Source organism: Mesitornis unicolor, unplaced genomic scaffold (assembly GCF_000695765.1).
Source record: "Mesitornis unicolor isolate BGI_N332 unplaced genomic scaffold, ASM69576v1 scaffold7941, whole genome shotgun sequence".
Lineage (NCBI taxonomy): Eukaryota > Metazoa > Chordata > Aves > Mesitornithiformes > Mesitornithidae > Mesitornis > Mesitornis unicolor.
The window spans coordinates 2561-14520 of NW_010165711.1; the positions used below are offsets into that span (position 1 = coordinate 2561).

At 37.8% G+C, this 11960-nt stretch overlaps 1 protein-coding gene across 1 annotated transcript in view; it reads left to right on the forward strand.

Annotated features, from left to right (window-relative positions):
- Window positions 1–11541, forward strand: part of LOC104548642 (serine/threonine-protein kinase tousled-like 1) — a gene marked incomplete at its 3' end in the record, with an annotated part of 13057 nt that extends 1516 nt beyond the window's left edge. Inside the window, exons 2-9 of the mRNA XM_010194721.1 lie at window positions 471–546; window positions 3003–3049; window positions 3982–4068; window positions 5266–5355; window positions 6201–6293; window positions 7595–7705; window positions 9973–10109; window positions 11353–11541. Of these exons, the coding sequence (XP_010193023.1) occupies window positions 471–546; window positions 3003–3049; window positions 3982–4068; window positions 5266–5355; window positions 6201–6293; window positions 7595–7705; window positions 9973–10109; window positions 11353–11541 (830 nt within the window). The remainder of the gene's footprint in view (window positions 1–470; window positions 547–3002; window positions 3050–3981; window positions 4069–5265; window positions 5356–6200; window positions 6294–7594; window positions 7706–9972; window positions 10110–11352) is intronic.
- Between the last annotated feature and the right edge of the window lie 419 nt (window positions 11542–11960).

The following is an 11960-nucleotide window of genomic DNA, read 5'->3' on the forward strand; positions in this document are numbered from 1 at the left end:
CCAAAAATGCATAATGTTACGATTTCCTGTTGAAACGCCAGAACTTTGTGTTTCTATTGTGGCAATGTGTAGAAAATGCCATCGAGAATTTACTTCTTTCACCGAGTATTAAAATTTAAACACCCGCAGCTATAATATGAAGGTCGTGGTAAAATGTAGCCATAAGTGAAACCAAAGTGGATGTTCATAAACCCTAGGATGGAAGAAAAGGTACAATTGCTTAAAAATTAACAGCAAGAATTGCCTTTTTGGAAATTATTTAAGAATTATTTTTCGCTTTCTTAAATACCTTTTCTAGCTTGTATTGATCAGATTGACCAAGGATCGTATTATCTACTTTAACTGTGGTCTGAAATCACATCCCCGCTGAGTTGTGAAATCGTGTTTTGTGAATGAGGATTTTGATTGATTTCTCAATAAGATAAATAAACAGAGCTGCTGTTGGATCATGTTCTTTTTGCTGTTTGTAGACTCCGGAGAAGAAGCAGTCAGAACCTTCCAGAGGAAGAAAAAGAAAAGCAGACACCCAGAGTGAAAGCAGCCAAGGTAAACTAAAATGTAAAGGAATTAGATAGTTATTGCATGTATTCAGTCAGATTATAATGCACAAAGTTTTGACTGGTAGCCTTGAAAATTCTAGATCTTGCTTACACAAGAAGTGTTGGGTTTTGGATGACAAACTATGTATCCCTCCTCCATCTCCTGTTCTCATCCAAAGCACCTTTGTGGTTTATATTTCTTTTCGCTAGGTAAGGGAGAAAAGGGATTACAGTTTATAGTATCCGATTGCCTGTTTTTCAGGTATATTTAAAAATCAAGTTTTAATCTTCCTGTTCTAAGAGTTATTGTACAGTGTAGTTGTGTGTGTAGAGGGGTGGGGAAATGGAGATGAGACCAATGTTCGATTTACTATTTACAAAGCGTAGCTTTCATTGTTCCTCCCTTTAATGCGACTTTTGGGGGAGCAACGGTGGAAATCTAACCTCAAGACAAAAGCTCATGAGAAGGGGAGAGGAAGTAGTCGTGATAACATCTGTATCTGTAGCTTTTTTTGGTTTCTAACTGGGCTAGGAAATGTCACTTCAGATACGTATCAGTGGGCTCCGTATCTGGAAGTCTTCATGATGCAACACGCTATTAGTAGAAGAATGACGTAGTTTGATTAACATTAATTTCTTTGTAAGTATTGCTTCATAGAAACTTGCTTTTTTTAAAAGAAACGGGCTTTGTTCAAACAACTTGAATGAAATTTCCTATTTCCATTGTTCTAGAAGCTTATCCTTCCTGCTACCAGTGAGAGTTGAAGTTAGAGATGATAGAAATATTAGGAACTTTTTGACATAGACAACATGATTTTAATGTCTTATAATTACTGTTTTACTGCCAGCAGCAGTGAAACTGAATAGTCTGCACTGCAGTATTTTCAAGGCACTGGCCTAGGAAGCCTCAGCATTTTGGAGTGTAACAGTGCAGTTGAAGCACAGCAAATACTGCTGTTGTATTGAGAAAAGGAGCAAGAGATCCATCTCTTGGGTATTGCATACCTGGGATTTTGACTTTGTAATATGTAAAACGATCCATAAATGTTGAAGAAAAGTATGGTTTAGAACATGGAGAGTTGGAAAGTGAGATAAAACCAGTGTAAATCTATTCATAATTGGCCGTGCCAGAATAATTGTATCTATGTCTTTAGTGCAGAGTTCTGTAGCATGACATAGAGTTTTTCTGTGCTGAGGAAGAATGCTGTCTCATCTGGGTGAAAGCAAATTTTAATTTAATAAAGTGATCCATGAGAATCAAGCATGAAGACAGAAATCACTACTGGAATTATAGAGTAGATAAAGAGCTGGGTGAGCTAGAGGGTGGTAACAGTGGTATGTGGAGGATAACTACTGGAGGCGTTACCCGTGTGCTGCTCTCGGTCTTTGGGTTATTTTATCTAATTATTTCCATTAAACGTCTTGACATGAAAAGGACTGCCAAATGTTTCTGTTTCTTTGTGGGATTTTGGTGGCACAAAGTCATGCAGCAGTGCTAATATATAGGCATATTTGACTAGAAAGAATTCTTCAGGGCTGAAGCAATAGAAAAGCTTGAAAATCTTTGCTGGAAAGCCCAAAATCACATGTGGCTCATGGTGTCCTAATTTATTGCAAAAATGTCTTTCTGTAAAGAGAAAAGCTTTGAACAGTGGTCTGTTTTCAAGATGTCTCTTAATAGGTAGGCTGACCTGTGCAAGAGACAAAAACAGTCTTAAGATTTATCAGTCATCTTAGGGCTGAATAGAAGAAAGCATTTATGGTACCGGGTAAGAGACATCAGTGCTATTGCTGGAGTGCCACATATGGGTCAAGTCCTCACGTTGAAGAAAGATTAATTCACATTGGTGCTCTTGAAGTCTTAATACTGATTAAGACAGAAGAAATTGTCCTCTCTCTTTCTGCTCTATTTGTCTCCCTAGTTAACTTGTCAGTTGGCCGATTCATAAGCAGGTTGGGAAGAATGCAAATACTTCATCCTCCAGGCCCACTCTGTTATTGGCACTCAGGGAAATCCTTGGGCTGAACATCTGGGCATAATAACTCACCTGGAGTGTATAATGTTAATGGACTTGGGTAATTTGGTGTTTGGGAAGAGGGTGAACTCTGAGATAGTGCTTGAAAAGGGGAGGAACTTAAAACTGAAGGATTAATCTGTAGGATGAGAGATGAGTTTCCTGTTATCTAGAAGAGGTCTAGGCTTACTGCTAAGTCTTCACTAAACCGGTTTAGGAATTGAAGTGTGACTTAATTTTCGGATTTCTCAATAAATGGAATAGGCACATCTCTTTGTTGTGACCAGTCCCTTAATTATCTACGTAGAGAGATCATATATTAGCACATCAAAGAAAACCAATTAACAAGTGGTAAGACTTTGCTATAATTACTGTACAGGTAAAAATGTAAGACACACCTACAAGTAAGAGTTCAATCAATTCTAATGTATTAATGTATTTGTTTCAGGAAAGAATATTGGGGGACGTGGTCACAAGATTAGCGACTATTTTGAGGTGAGGTTTTTGTGTGTTTGTAAAATTTACTTTAGCTTTAAAATGTACTTTTAACTTTCTTTGAGTGTTACAAAATTCTTGCTTGTAGTGGGCAGGCCTCTTGAGAAGATACCTTTTTTACTTTATGTAAGTTCTTGAATCACAGAATCATTTGGTTGGAAAAGACCTTTAAGATCATCGAGTCCAACCTTTACTGCAAGGGCACCGAGCCACGAGATTGGACCTCACCTACCGAGGCTGCCAGAAGTGTTTTAGCAGCAATGGACCAAACCTGTAAAGCCACCAGAGATGCTCGTGTCCCACCCCAGGGACGTCCCCAAAGCAGCACAGGGAAAGCCACAACCTATGGCATTGCTGATTTGCCTTCCTGAAAGCAAAAGCACAACTTTGGCAGCGCAGGCAGTCGTGGGGAACACGAGTTCCCTGTGGCGCCTGCCTCCATGGTGGTGGTACCTGAGATTCTCTCCCTGGGACACACAGTGCTGCTTCCCTGGCCACTTTATTTCCATAAGCAATTTCCTAACCCATGGATCTGCTCATCCTCCCTCCCAATTGACCCCATTTCATTGATTTTCCCCTAAAATTCCAGGCTGAGGACCAGTAGCAAAGATCCTACGGGCCACAGATGGTGCAGACGACGTGCTTTATGTTTATGAGTATTAAACCTGAAAGTAGAGATGCAGTGGTCTCTCGGTGCAGCCTGAGCTAAAATACATAAAGTTTCTTTCACCTTTTTTTTTTTAAATGGCTACACTAATAAAGGTAATACTGCCTGATTTACAAATTCTGTGTACAGGTGAGCTGTATCATTTGATAGATGTATAATGTGTTTTGCTAAGAAAATGGACTAACTGGGGGGCAATGTCTCGGTAGATGTATAATGTGTTTTGATAAGAAAATGGACTAACTGGGGGGCAATGTCTTCTCTACAGTACCAAGGTGGAAACGGCTCCAGTCCAGTGCGAGGCGTACCTCCCGCAATCCGATCTCCACAGAATTCACATTCCGCTCCTTCTTCTGTGAGTTTGTGAACTTCGTCACTGCTGGAGATACTTTCATAGCCTAAAAGTAGTATAGTTGAAAAGGATCCATATTCAAGGGAACAGTGTTCAAAGGAAGGAGTTCTGGGAAGGACTCCAAACTTTCAACAGCCAAAAATGAAAGGGACCAAGTTAAATATTAAAACTAAAATCTGCTGTTAACCTGGGGACTTTTTTTCCTAAAAAATCAATTTTAAATACAAAGTAATTATGTAAAATGTTGAATAAATACTAAAATGATATCTATTCACAAGCCTCACACAAAAAAGGAGAGTATTTTTGTTGCTTAAGAGGAAACTGAATCCCTAACTCAGGACTTTAAAAGCTCAGTTTTGAGAAATTTTTTAAAAGTTTTTAAATAATTGACACCTGATTTGCCTGTATCCTCCTAGAATTCTCTTTGTGGGTCATGCAAATTAATTTTTTTCCTCCTTTTATGCCCAATTTCAGTGTTGAGCATACGCCCACGTGGCTCTAAATGGCCAAACAGATTCTGCCAGTTACAGGAAGGATTTGTTTTCTCTGCTGGTGGACCTCAGCTGTTAGTTTTTCAGGCATCCTCTTACTCTTGCTATGTAATGTATGGAGTATAATGCAGTAATGTATGTATATGATGTGTATGGAGTATAATACAGTAGTGTATGTATATGGAGTATGATACAGTAATGTATGGAGTGTAGTACAGATTGTGGAATTTGGCTCACAAATGGTCTCATTCACACGAACTGGTGGGTTTGGGGAAGTTTCATTAATGGGATTTGTGTTCTGATCAGCACTGGCTTCCCCTTTCTGGTTATCCCATGGGAAATAACCACTCCAAAAATAACTCATTGCTTTATTTCTGAGTTGTGAAAACTTAAAGTCAGAAAACTAGGTCTGTGTAAGACTGCCGTAAGGTGAAATCAGTCTTGTCTTGTCTTTAAATCTTTCAGTCTGTTTCCCAAAAGTGACAGCCTTAGTTTTCTGAGAGAATTTATTCCGTCCTTTCAAAACTGCAAGTGGTATGTAACAGCATAGTGCTGGCTCTCAAAGCAGTGCTCCAAGTAGTATCTTCTGTAACAAAGAAGAATATTTTTCTGTTCTGTATGATTTTCGTGCTGAGAGGTGTAAACAAGACTGTGTCCATAATTGACTGTTGCAGTGGTATCTAAAATCCCTTGTTTTCGTGCATTCCAGGTTCGACAGAATAGTCCTTCTCCTACTTCGTTAGCTTTCGGGGACCACCCTATCACACAGCCAAAGCAGTTATCTTTCAAAATTACTCAGGTAACTATTTTTGAGTAGAGCTATCCAAAGTCGCTTCAGACTGTAGAAAAAGCTGATAGATATGTTTATTTTTTTGTCTTCCAACTTCTTCTAAACTTTCAGTTTCCAAAGCTTTTCTTTTTACAATCTGCTGAGGTATTTTTCTGTTAAGTTCAGCAGCTCGTAATTTAAATCTCTCTGATTAGATTTGTGTTCTGCATTTGCTCTGCTTCCAGCGCTGCACTTCATGAGCAGTTAGATGGCCGTGGCGTTGGTAGGCTTTTGCTCAAGATTTTAGCTGTTGTGTGATCTTAGAAGCAGAGGCTGCTCTTTCAGGCAATATTTGAAGTGACAGCTGCTGTTGTCATACTGCATTTAAAACATGACATTGAAGAAGAAAGATAAGATGGTAATCAAAGTGATCAAGATACAGTTCTGCCATGATTTTTAAAAGCCAAAAGCAACTGTTTTCTCCTCTCTGCCGTTTCTGGCCTGTTGTGTTCCATCTTTCACAAGTCAGTCAGAACAAGGCTACTTCACCTGTTGCACCAATACAGAGAATATAAACAGCTGATATTTACATTCTTGCCCTGTTTTGTATGCTTTTTTGTAAGCAGTAACTTTTCAGTTAGTAATGAAATCTTTTAGCAGTTCAATAGTTTGTCCTAACTGTTCAGTCACCTTCATGAAGTGAAAAGCAGTTTTGAATAAGAACCTTCCATATCACTTTCAAAACACATGAAAATGAGATGTGCTGGGCTTGTTGAATGTTTTAAAGTAATTTATTTATCTATATAACAAACGTGAGAAAAATAGTGCTGTAATTGTTAAAGGAAAGGGTAAATATTTCAAAATGTTCTTTTTAGACTGATCTCACAATGCTGAAATTAGCTGCACTCGAAAGTAATAAAAATCAAGACTTGGAAAAGAAGGAAGGTCGTATAGATGACTTACTCAGGGTAAGTGTAAGATATTAACTCAACAGCAATGAATCTGAGGCAAATATTTTAAATGTTTGAATATTCCTCGTTTTTAAAAATTACCTTGGAAGTTTCCTAAATTAAAAGGTGAAATAAGTTTTTAATTTTTGTACGTTAAAATGTGAAATAAGTTTTTAATTTTTTTACGTTCCCCCCCTGAAAATCTGAGGAGTCTGTAAAATGAAATGCATAGGGTTTATTTGTTTCTGCTTCTGTGCTGTGGCTTGTTAATGGTTAAATATGTTTATAGACGTTCTGAAAGTACAAAGAAAGCTGATGCTGTTTTGCACACAACTGATTGATTACTTAAGTTCAAAATACAGTTTCATGTAACAGGTGTTTTTATATTGTTCTAACTGAATAGCAGTTCACCAGTGAGACAACTGTTGGCAGTTCCAGAATGGAGGGGATTGTGACAGAAATCGTTACAGATGCTAGAAAACTACTTTTAATGAGAAACCTTTTCTATACTGTACTCTTAAGACCTGTTTTCAGGAAAAAAAAAAACATGTTTGTGCTCTTGAAAAAAGTGTTGGAAAGACGATATAAAGAAGAAATGAAAAAACCCCCCCGACTGAATTCACAAGCCATTGTTCAGTGTTTTTCTGTGGACAAGTTCATACTAACCCATGCAATCATACATTATAAAATTGTACACGTAGACTCCTTTAGCACGTGTTCAGCAGTGTGAGATGGACAAACCTAACCCTTCTTCAAAGGTTTTTTAAGATTTTTAAAATAATAATTTAGGTTTGAACAAAATAACGTTTCTCTTTTTTTCTAAGGTAATAAGTTAAATATAATTGGAATGTAGGGAACTTGTTAAACTTCCTACTCGGGTATTTGAAACTTTTATCATTGTGATTTTTTTTTGTTCCTTTTAAGTTAAAAATGTTAGGATTTCTTATGACTTCAGCATTCAGTTATAAAGGATCCAGAGCTAAAAGTTAAACCTCCGGCTTAACACTGGAGGACTGGAAAAGTGATTGGTCAAATGCTTTTATGTATTTTTCTGTGCTGAATGCTCTGCAATACAGAATGATGAAATAGAAAAGGAAGCAAGGCATCCTTGTACAGATTGAGATAGGTCTGTGAAAGGAGATTCTTGTGTGTATATATATGTGGGTGTACATATATATATATAAAAAATACATGTATAGATATATAGATGTTTATGCATGTTTCTTACTTTAGTCATGTGAAGGTAGATACCTTTGGTTGACAGCTGATTAAAAAATCCGTTTCAATCTATCGTCTCTTATTTTGTGTATATTTATTAGGCTAACTGTGATCTTAGAAGACAAATAGATGAACAACAAAAGCTACTTGAAAAATATAAAGAAAGGTTAAACAAATGTATTTCAATGAGCAAGAAGCTTCTAATTGAAAAGGTAAGTTTACTGCTTTTAAAATCTTTGTGATAAGAACTGGGAGGTTGTGTAGAACTCTGTTGTAATTCCTTCATTTTCACTTTAACTTTTTCACCTTAGTCTCTGAGACTGAAACATCGTATGCATGGTCTCTATTTGGCAGTAAGTGTTTTTATAACCCTGAATCGGCAAAATAAAAATACTGAGGGTTTTTCAGGTCATGGAAAATACGCCTTTTTAATTGAACGGGGATTTTCCCACCATTCACATATAGCAAAGCGTAGAAGCTAAGGAATTAGTGTGTGGAAAATTTCCTGGACAAACTTTAAGAATAAGAATATGGTACTCTATTGTGGAGAGAAGATGGATCAAATCTTTGTGAGACACTGAAGTGGCTGAGATAATTTTTGATGTAAAATTATAAGATGCTGTCTTAGCTCAGAACTACTGGAAACAAGGAAATGAAGGTGACCGTTTACTCTTATACTACTGTGTAAGAAGTATTTATTTCCAATTTAATACCAATTATATTTAAGCAGCAGTATCTTAAAGGACAGGGATACTTTGTTTCTCTCTCTCTTCTTTAAAGTAGCCGTATTAAAAAAAAAATATCTTACAAAAAGTGAATAGAAAATCAGCTTATTACACATTAGGATACAAAAAAGTTTAAGGTAAACATCCAAGTCTCTTTTCCTACCACCAGCCACTAGATGCTGCTGTCAGATACAAGGGCACAAACCGATCCCAGAGTTTTCTCACTAGCACGCCAAGAAATGGTTGCAATCCTTTTCAGCTCCAGCATGAGGGGAATGCGGGGAAAAGATGCATCAGATCTGTTCACATTATGCTAGGTGGGCATCTTCAGACTGAGAATATCACATAGGCCATTTTTCATGACAGGCCATGCAAGCTGCCTCTTTGGTCTAGAAATCTGTTTGCACAGAGATCCCCAATTCTGCCAGCTTCTCACCTTTTGTTAATTTGCATGTGTGAGATTTTAGACCATAGGCATTTCTTAAGAAGTAAGTATTTGTAACAGCTGAATAAGTTTCTGTCCATCAGCGGTGTTCACAGCGGTCTTTCTTCCTGTGCTGAAGCAGACTGGGCAGACTCAGTTATTTATCACATCCCAAGGGTGCCTGTGGTAGCAGTGGTTCTGAGAAGGGCACCTGCTTCTGTTACTGCAGGTGAATATCTGATTGCAGTTAGGTCTGTCTACAGCGCATTCCCACGTAGAGATTCCTGAGCTCAGACAGTTTGGTACAAGTAGTAACATAAATGCTCTGTCAAGGGCATTTCCAGGCTAAGTACAGTAAGGGCACTCTTTCTGATGTCTTAAGCTCATTTAATATCATAGACATGTACAGACATAATATTAATTATACGCTTTTATGATGCTGATAATCAGTTCTGCTGTATTTACAAATAAAACTATGAAGAGTGGTGAAGTTTATAGGAAAACTGAATAAAACTCAGGGGGGTTTTTTTGTGCGAGTTGTCATTACTCCTGTTCTGATTTTAGCTGGGACAGAATTCATTTTCTTCATAGTAGCTGGTATGAGGCTGTGATTTGGATTTGTGCTGAGAATAATGTGATAACACTCCTATGTTTTAGCTGTTGCTAAGCAATATTTACATGAAGCCAAGGACTTCTTCAGTATCTCATACCGCCCCTGTCTTCTCAGTTGCTTCTCTACAAGAAGCTGGGAGGAGAAACAGCCAGGACAGCCGATACAAACTGGCCAAAGATTTATTTCATGCCATGAGACTTAATGCTCGATATATAAGCTCTGGGGAATTGGCTGGGGGGTTCACTGGCTGGGTGATCTGATCACTGGCAGTTGCATCACTTGTTTTTCTTGGTTTTGTTTTTCTTTTTTTGTTGTTGTCTTAATTAGCTGTAAGATGTTTTTTATTATTATTGTTATTATTATTTTAATTTTATTTTATTTCAATTATGAAACTGTTCTTATCTCAACCCATGAGTTTTCTTACTCTTTTCTCCCTCTGATTCTTTCCCCATCCCACTCGGCGGGAGGGAAGTGTGAGTGAGCGGCTGTGTGGTGCTTAGTTGCTGGCTGGTGTTAAACGACGACGAGTACCAATTCTGACAACTGCAGATGTTTGAGTTCTGGAGAAATTAGAGTAAATGGAGTCAAGTTATAAAAGCTATTTTCATCTACTCTCCTTTTATCTCTTCTTATTGGAGGGAAAATCCTGAGTGTTTTACTGACTTCTTGAGCGCTTTATTGTTACTAAATATGAATTAATTTTTTTTGCTTTCTTAGAGCACGCAGGAAAAGCTGGCAAGCAGAGAGAAGAGCATGCAAGACAGATTACGCCTGGGGCATTTTACAACAGTTCGTCATGGTGCTTCATTTACTGAACAGTGGACAGATGGCTTTGCATTTCAAAATCTTGTGAAGTTAGTCAATGCTATGTTCCTAAAATTCTCACCAATTCTTAGTTCCCTCTAGTGGATTTTTTTATTACTAAGGTTCTAGGATTGCAGTGGCTTTTCATATGTTGTATTTTGCTTTGCCTTTTGAAGACTGAGAATACAGTACAGAACTCCCTTAATGCTATGGCTGGTTGTCTTTGAAAGACAAGTTTGATTTCACTTGATTTTAACTGTCCTTAGAAAAGCATGAATATACTAAATGAGCAGTATGTAATTATTCAGCTCAGCTGGGAAAAGAAGCTGTAAAACTAAATCAGTGATTCTTCAAGCAGCTAACCATGCTGTGATCACTGGTGGTCGTTGAGCCAGATGAGGTCTGTGAAGTTCTCGTTGGTCACACAGGTGCTGCCTTCGCATCCATCACTGTAGCAGCTTTTTCAGGCATCCAGCTCCTCAGTGCCGTGAAGGAAGAGTGACAGATCTGTCAGCCTCAGACAGGGTCTAGTGCAAGTGGATGAGATAAAGCGGCTACTTGGGAAAGTGCTGCTGCAGCAGATATTTCAGCAGAGACGGGGCCAAGGAAAAGGGATCTGGGAGACCATCAGAGCTTGTGGTAAAATAATTATGCAATGCCTCAAAGGCACTCTTGGGTAACCGAGTCTGATTGAGTCTTTGGAGGGAGAGGGGGATATATTAAAAAGAAGTAATTCACCAAGATTTTAGTTTTTGAAGGGCAATATGTGGTCTTAGCATTATATGATTGCCTGAGTCATTGGTTTTCTTAAGCTGGTATTTAAAACAATTTGTCTATGTGGTTTGCATAACAGCTGTAATTGTTTGCCATACAACCAAACTGATTATTTATTTGGGAACAGTCAGATCAAATTGAGTATTTGGCCTATAAAAACCAAGTACTCTACTGACTGTTTTATTTCTTTTGATGGTATAAAAGAAGCTGTCCACCAGCTCAGATATTTTTTTGTCTTTTTCTAGTGCAGAAATAACGTGTAACACTTTCAAAAACAAAATAACCCCAAAACTAAACAAAAAACCCACCGTGTATTTCCAAAGTTAATTGTGCCAAAACTTTAGCAGAATTTTTCCACCTCATGAAGAACATTGGTGTTCTTTTTCCTAGGAAACATTTTCACATGTACAGTAAGTTTTCTAACAAAAAAAAATTCTTAATGCTTTATCAGTTGAAAAGAGAGTCCTTTAAAAATGCAAAGTGATGAAACTTTAATAAAGCTTTTTTTGGGGTTTACAGGCAGCAAGAATGGGTGAATCAACAAAGGGAAGACATTGAAAGGCAAAGAAAGCTCCTGGCCAAGCGAAAGCCTCCAACTACAAATAATTCTCAGGCACCATCTGCCAATTCTGAACCCAAGCAGAGGAAAAATAAAGCTGTGAATGGGGCAGAAAACGATCCCTTTGTTAGACCCAATTTACCACAGCTGTAAGTTTAACATTTCAATCAGTCTTTTACATAAATTCTCAGATATTGTCTGTGTGAGTTCTATTCAGATAACAGCATAAAAAGACATGCGGTATATTCAGCAGCTATACTCGCTGAGGACTTGCTGATGTTAGGGAAATGTGCACCACTGCCTATGAAAATGTTGTACAGTTGCCCAATTTATTTTTGGTAAAGTCACCAGAGAAAGGCCCGTTCTGTGTTTAGGCAATATTCCTTCTGTTTTCTTGATCTAGAAAAGTCCTTATTCTGGTTTCTTACTCTTGCAGTGTCACTGGTACCCATTGAACTTGATCCATGTTGGTTTAGGAACCTCTCCTTTAGTTGGAGATCATTTCATTTTTCCTGTAACAGTCTTTAGCTGACAAGAAAAGGTTTTTTCAGTCTTTTGTATTTGAAGA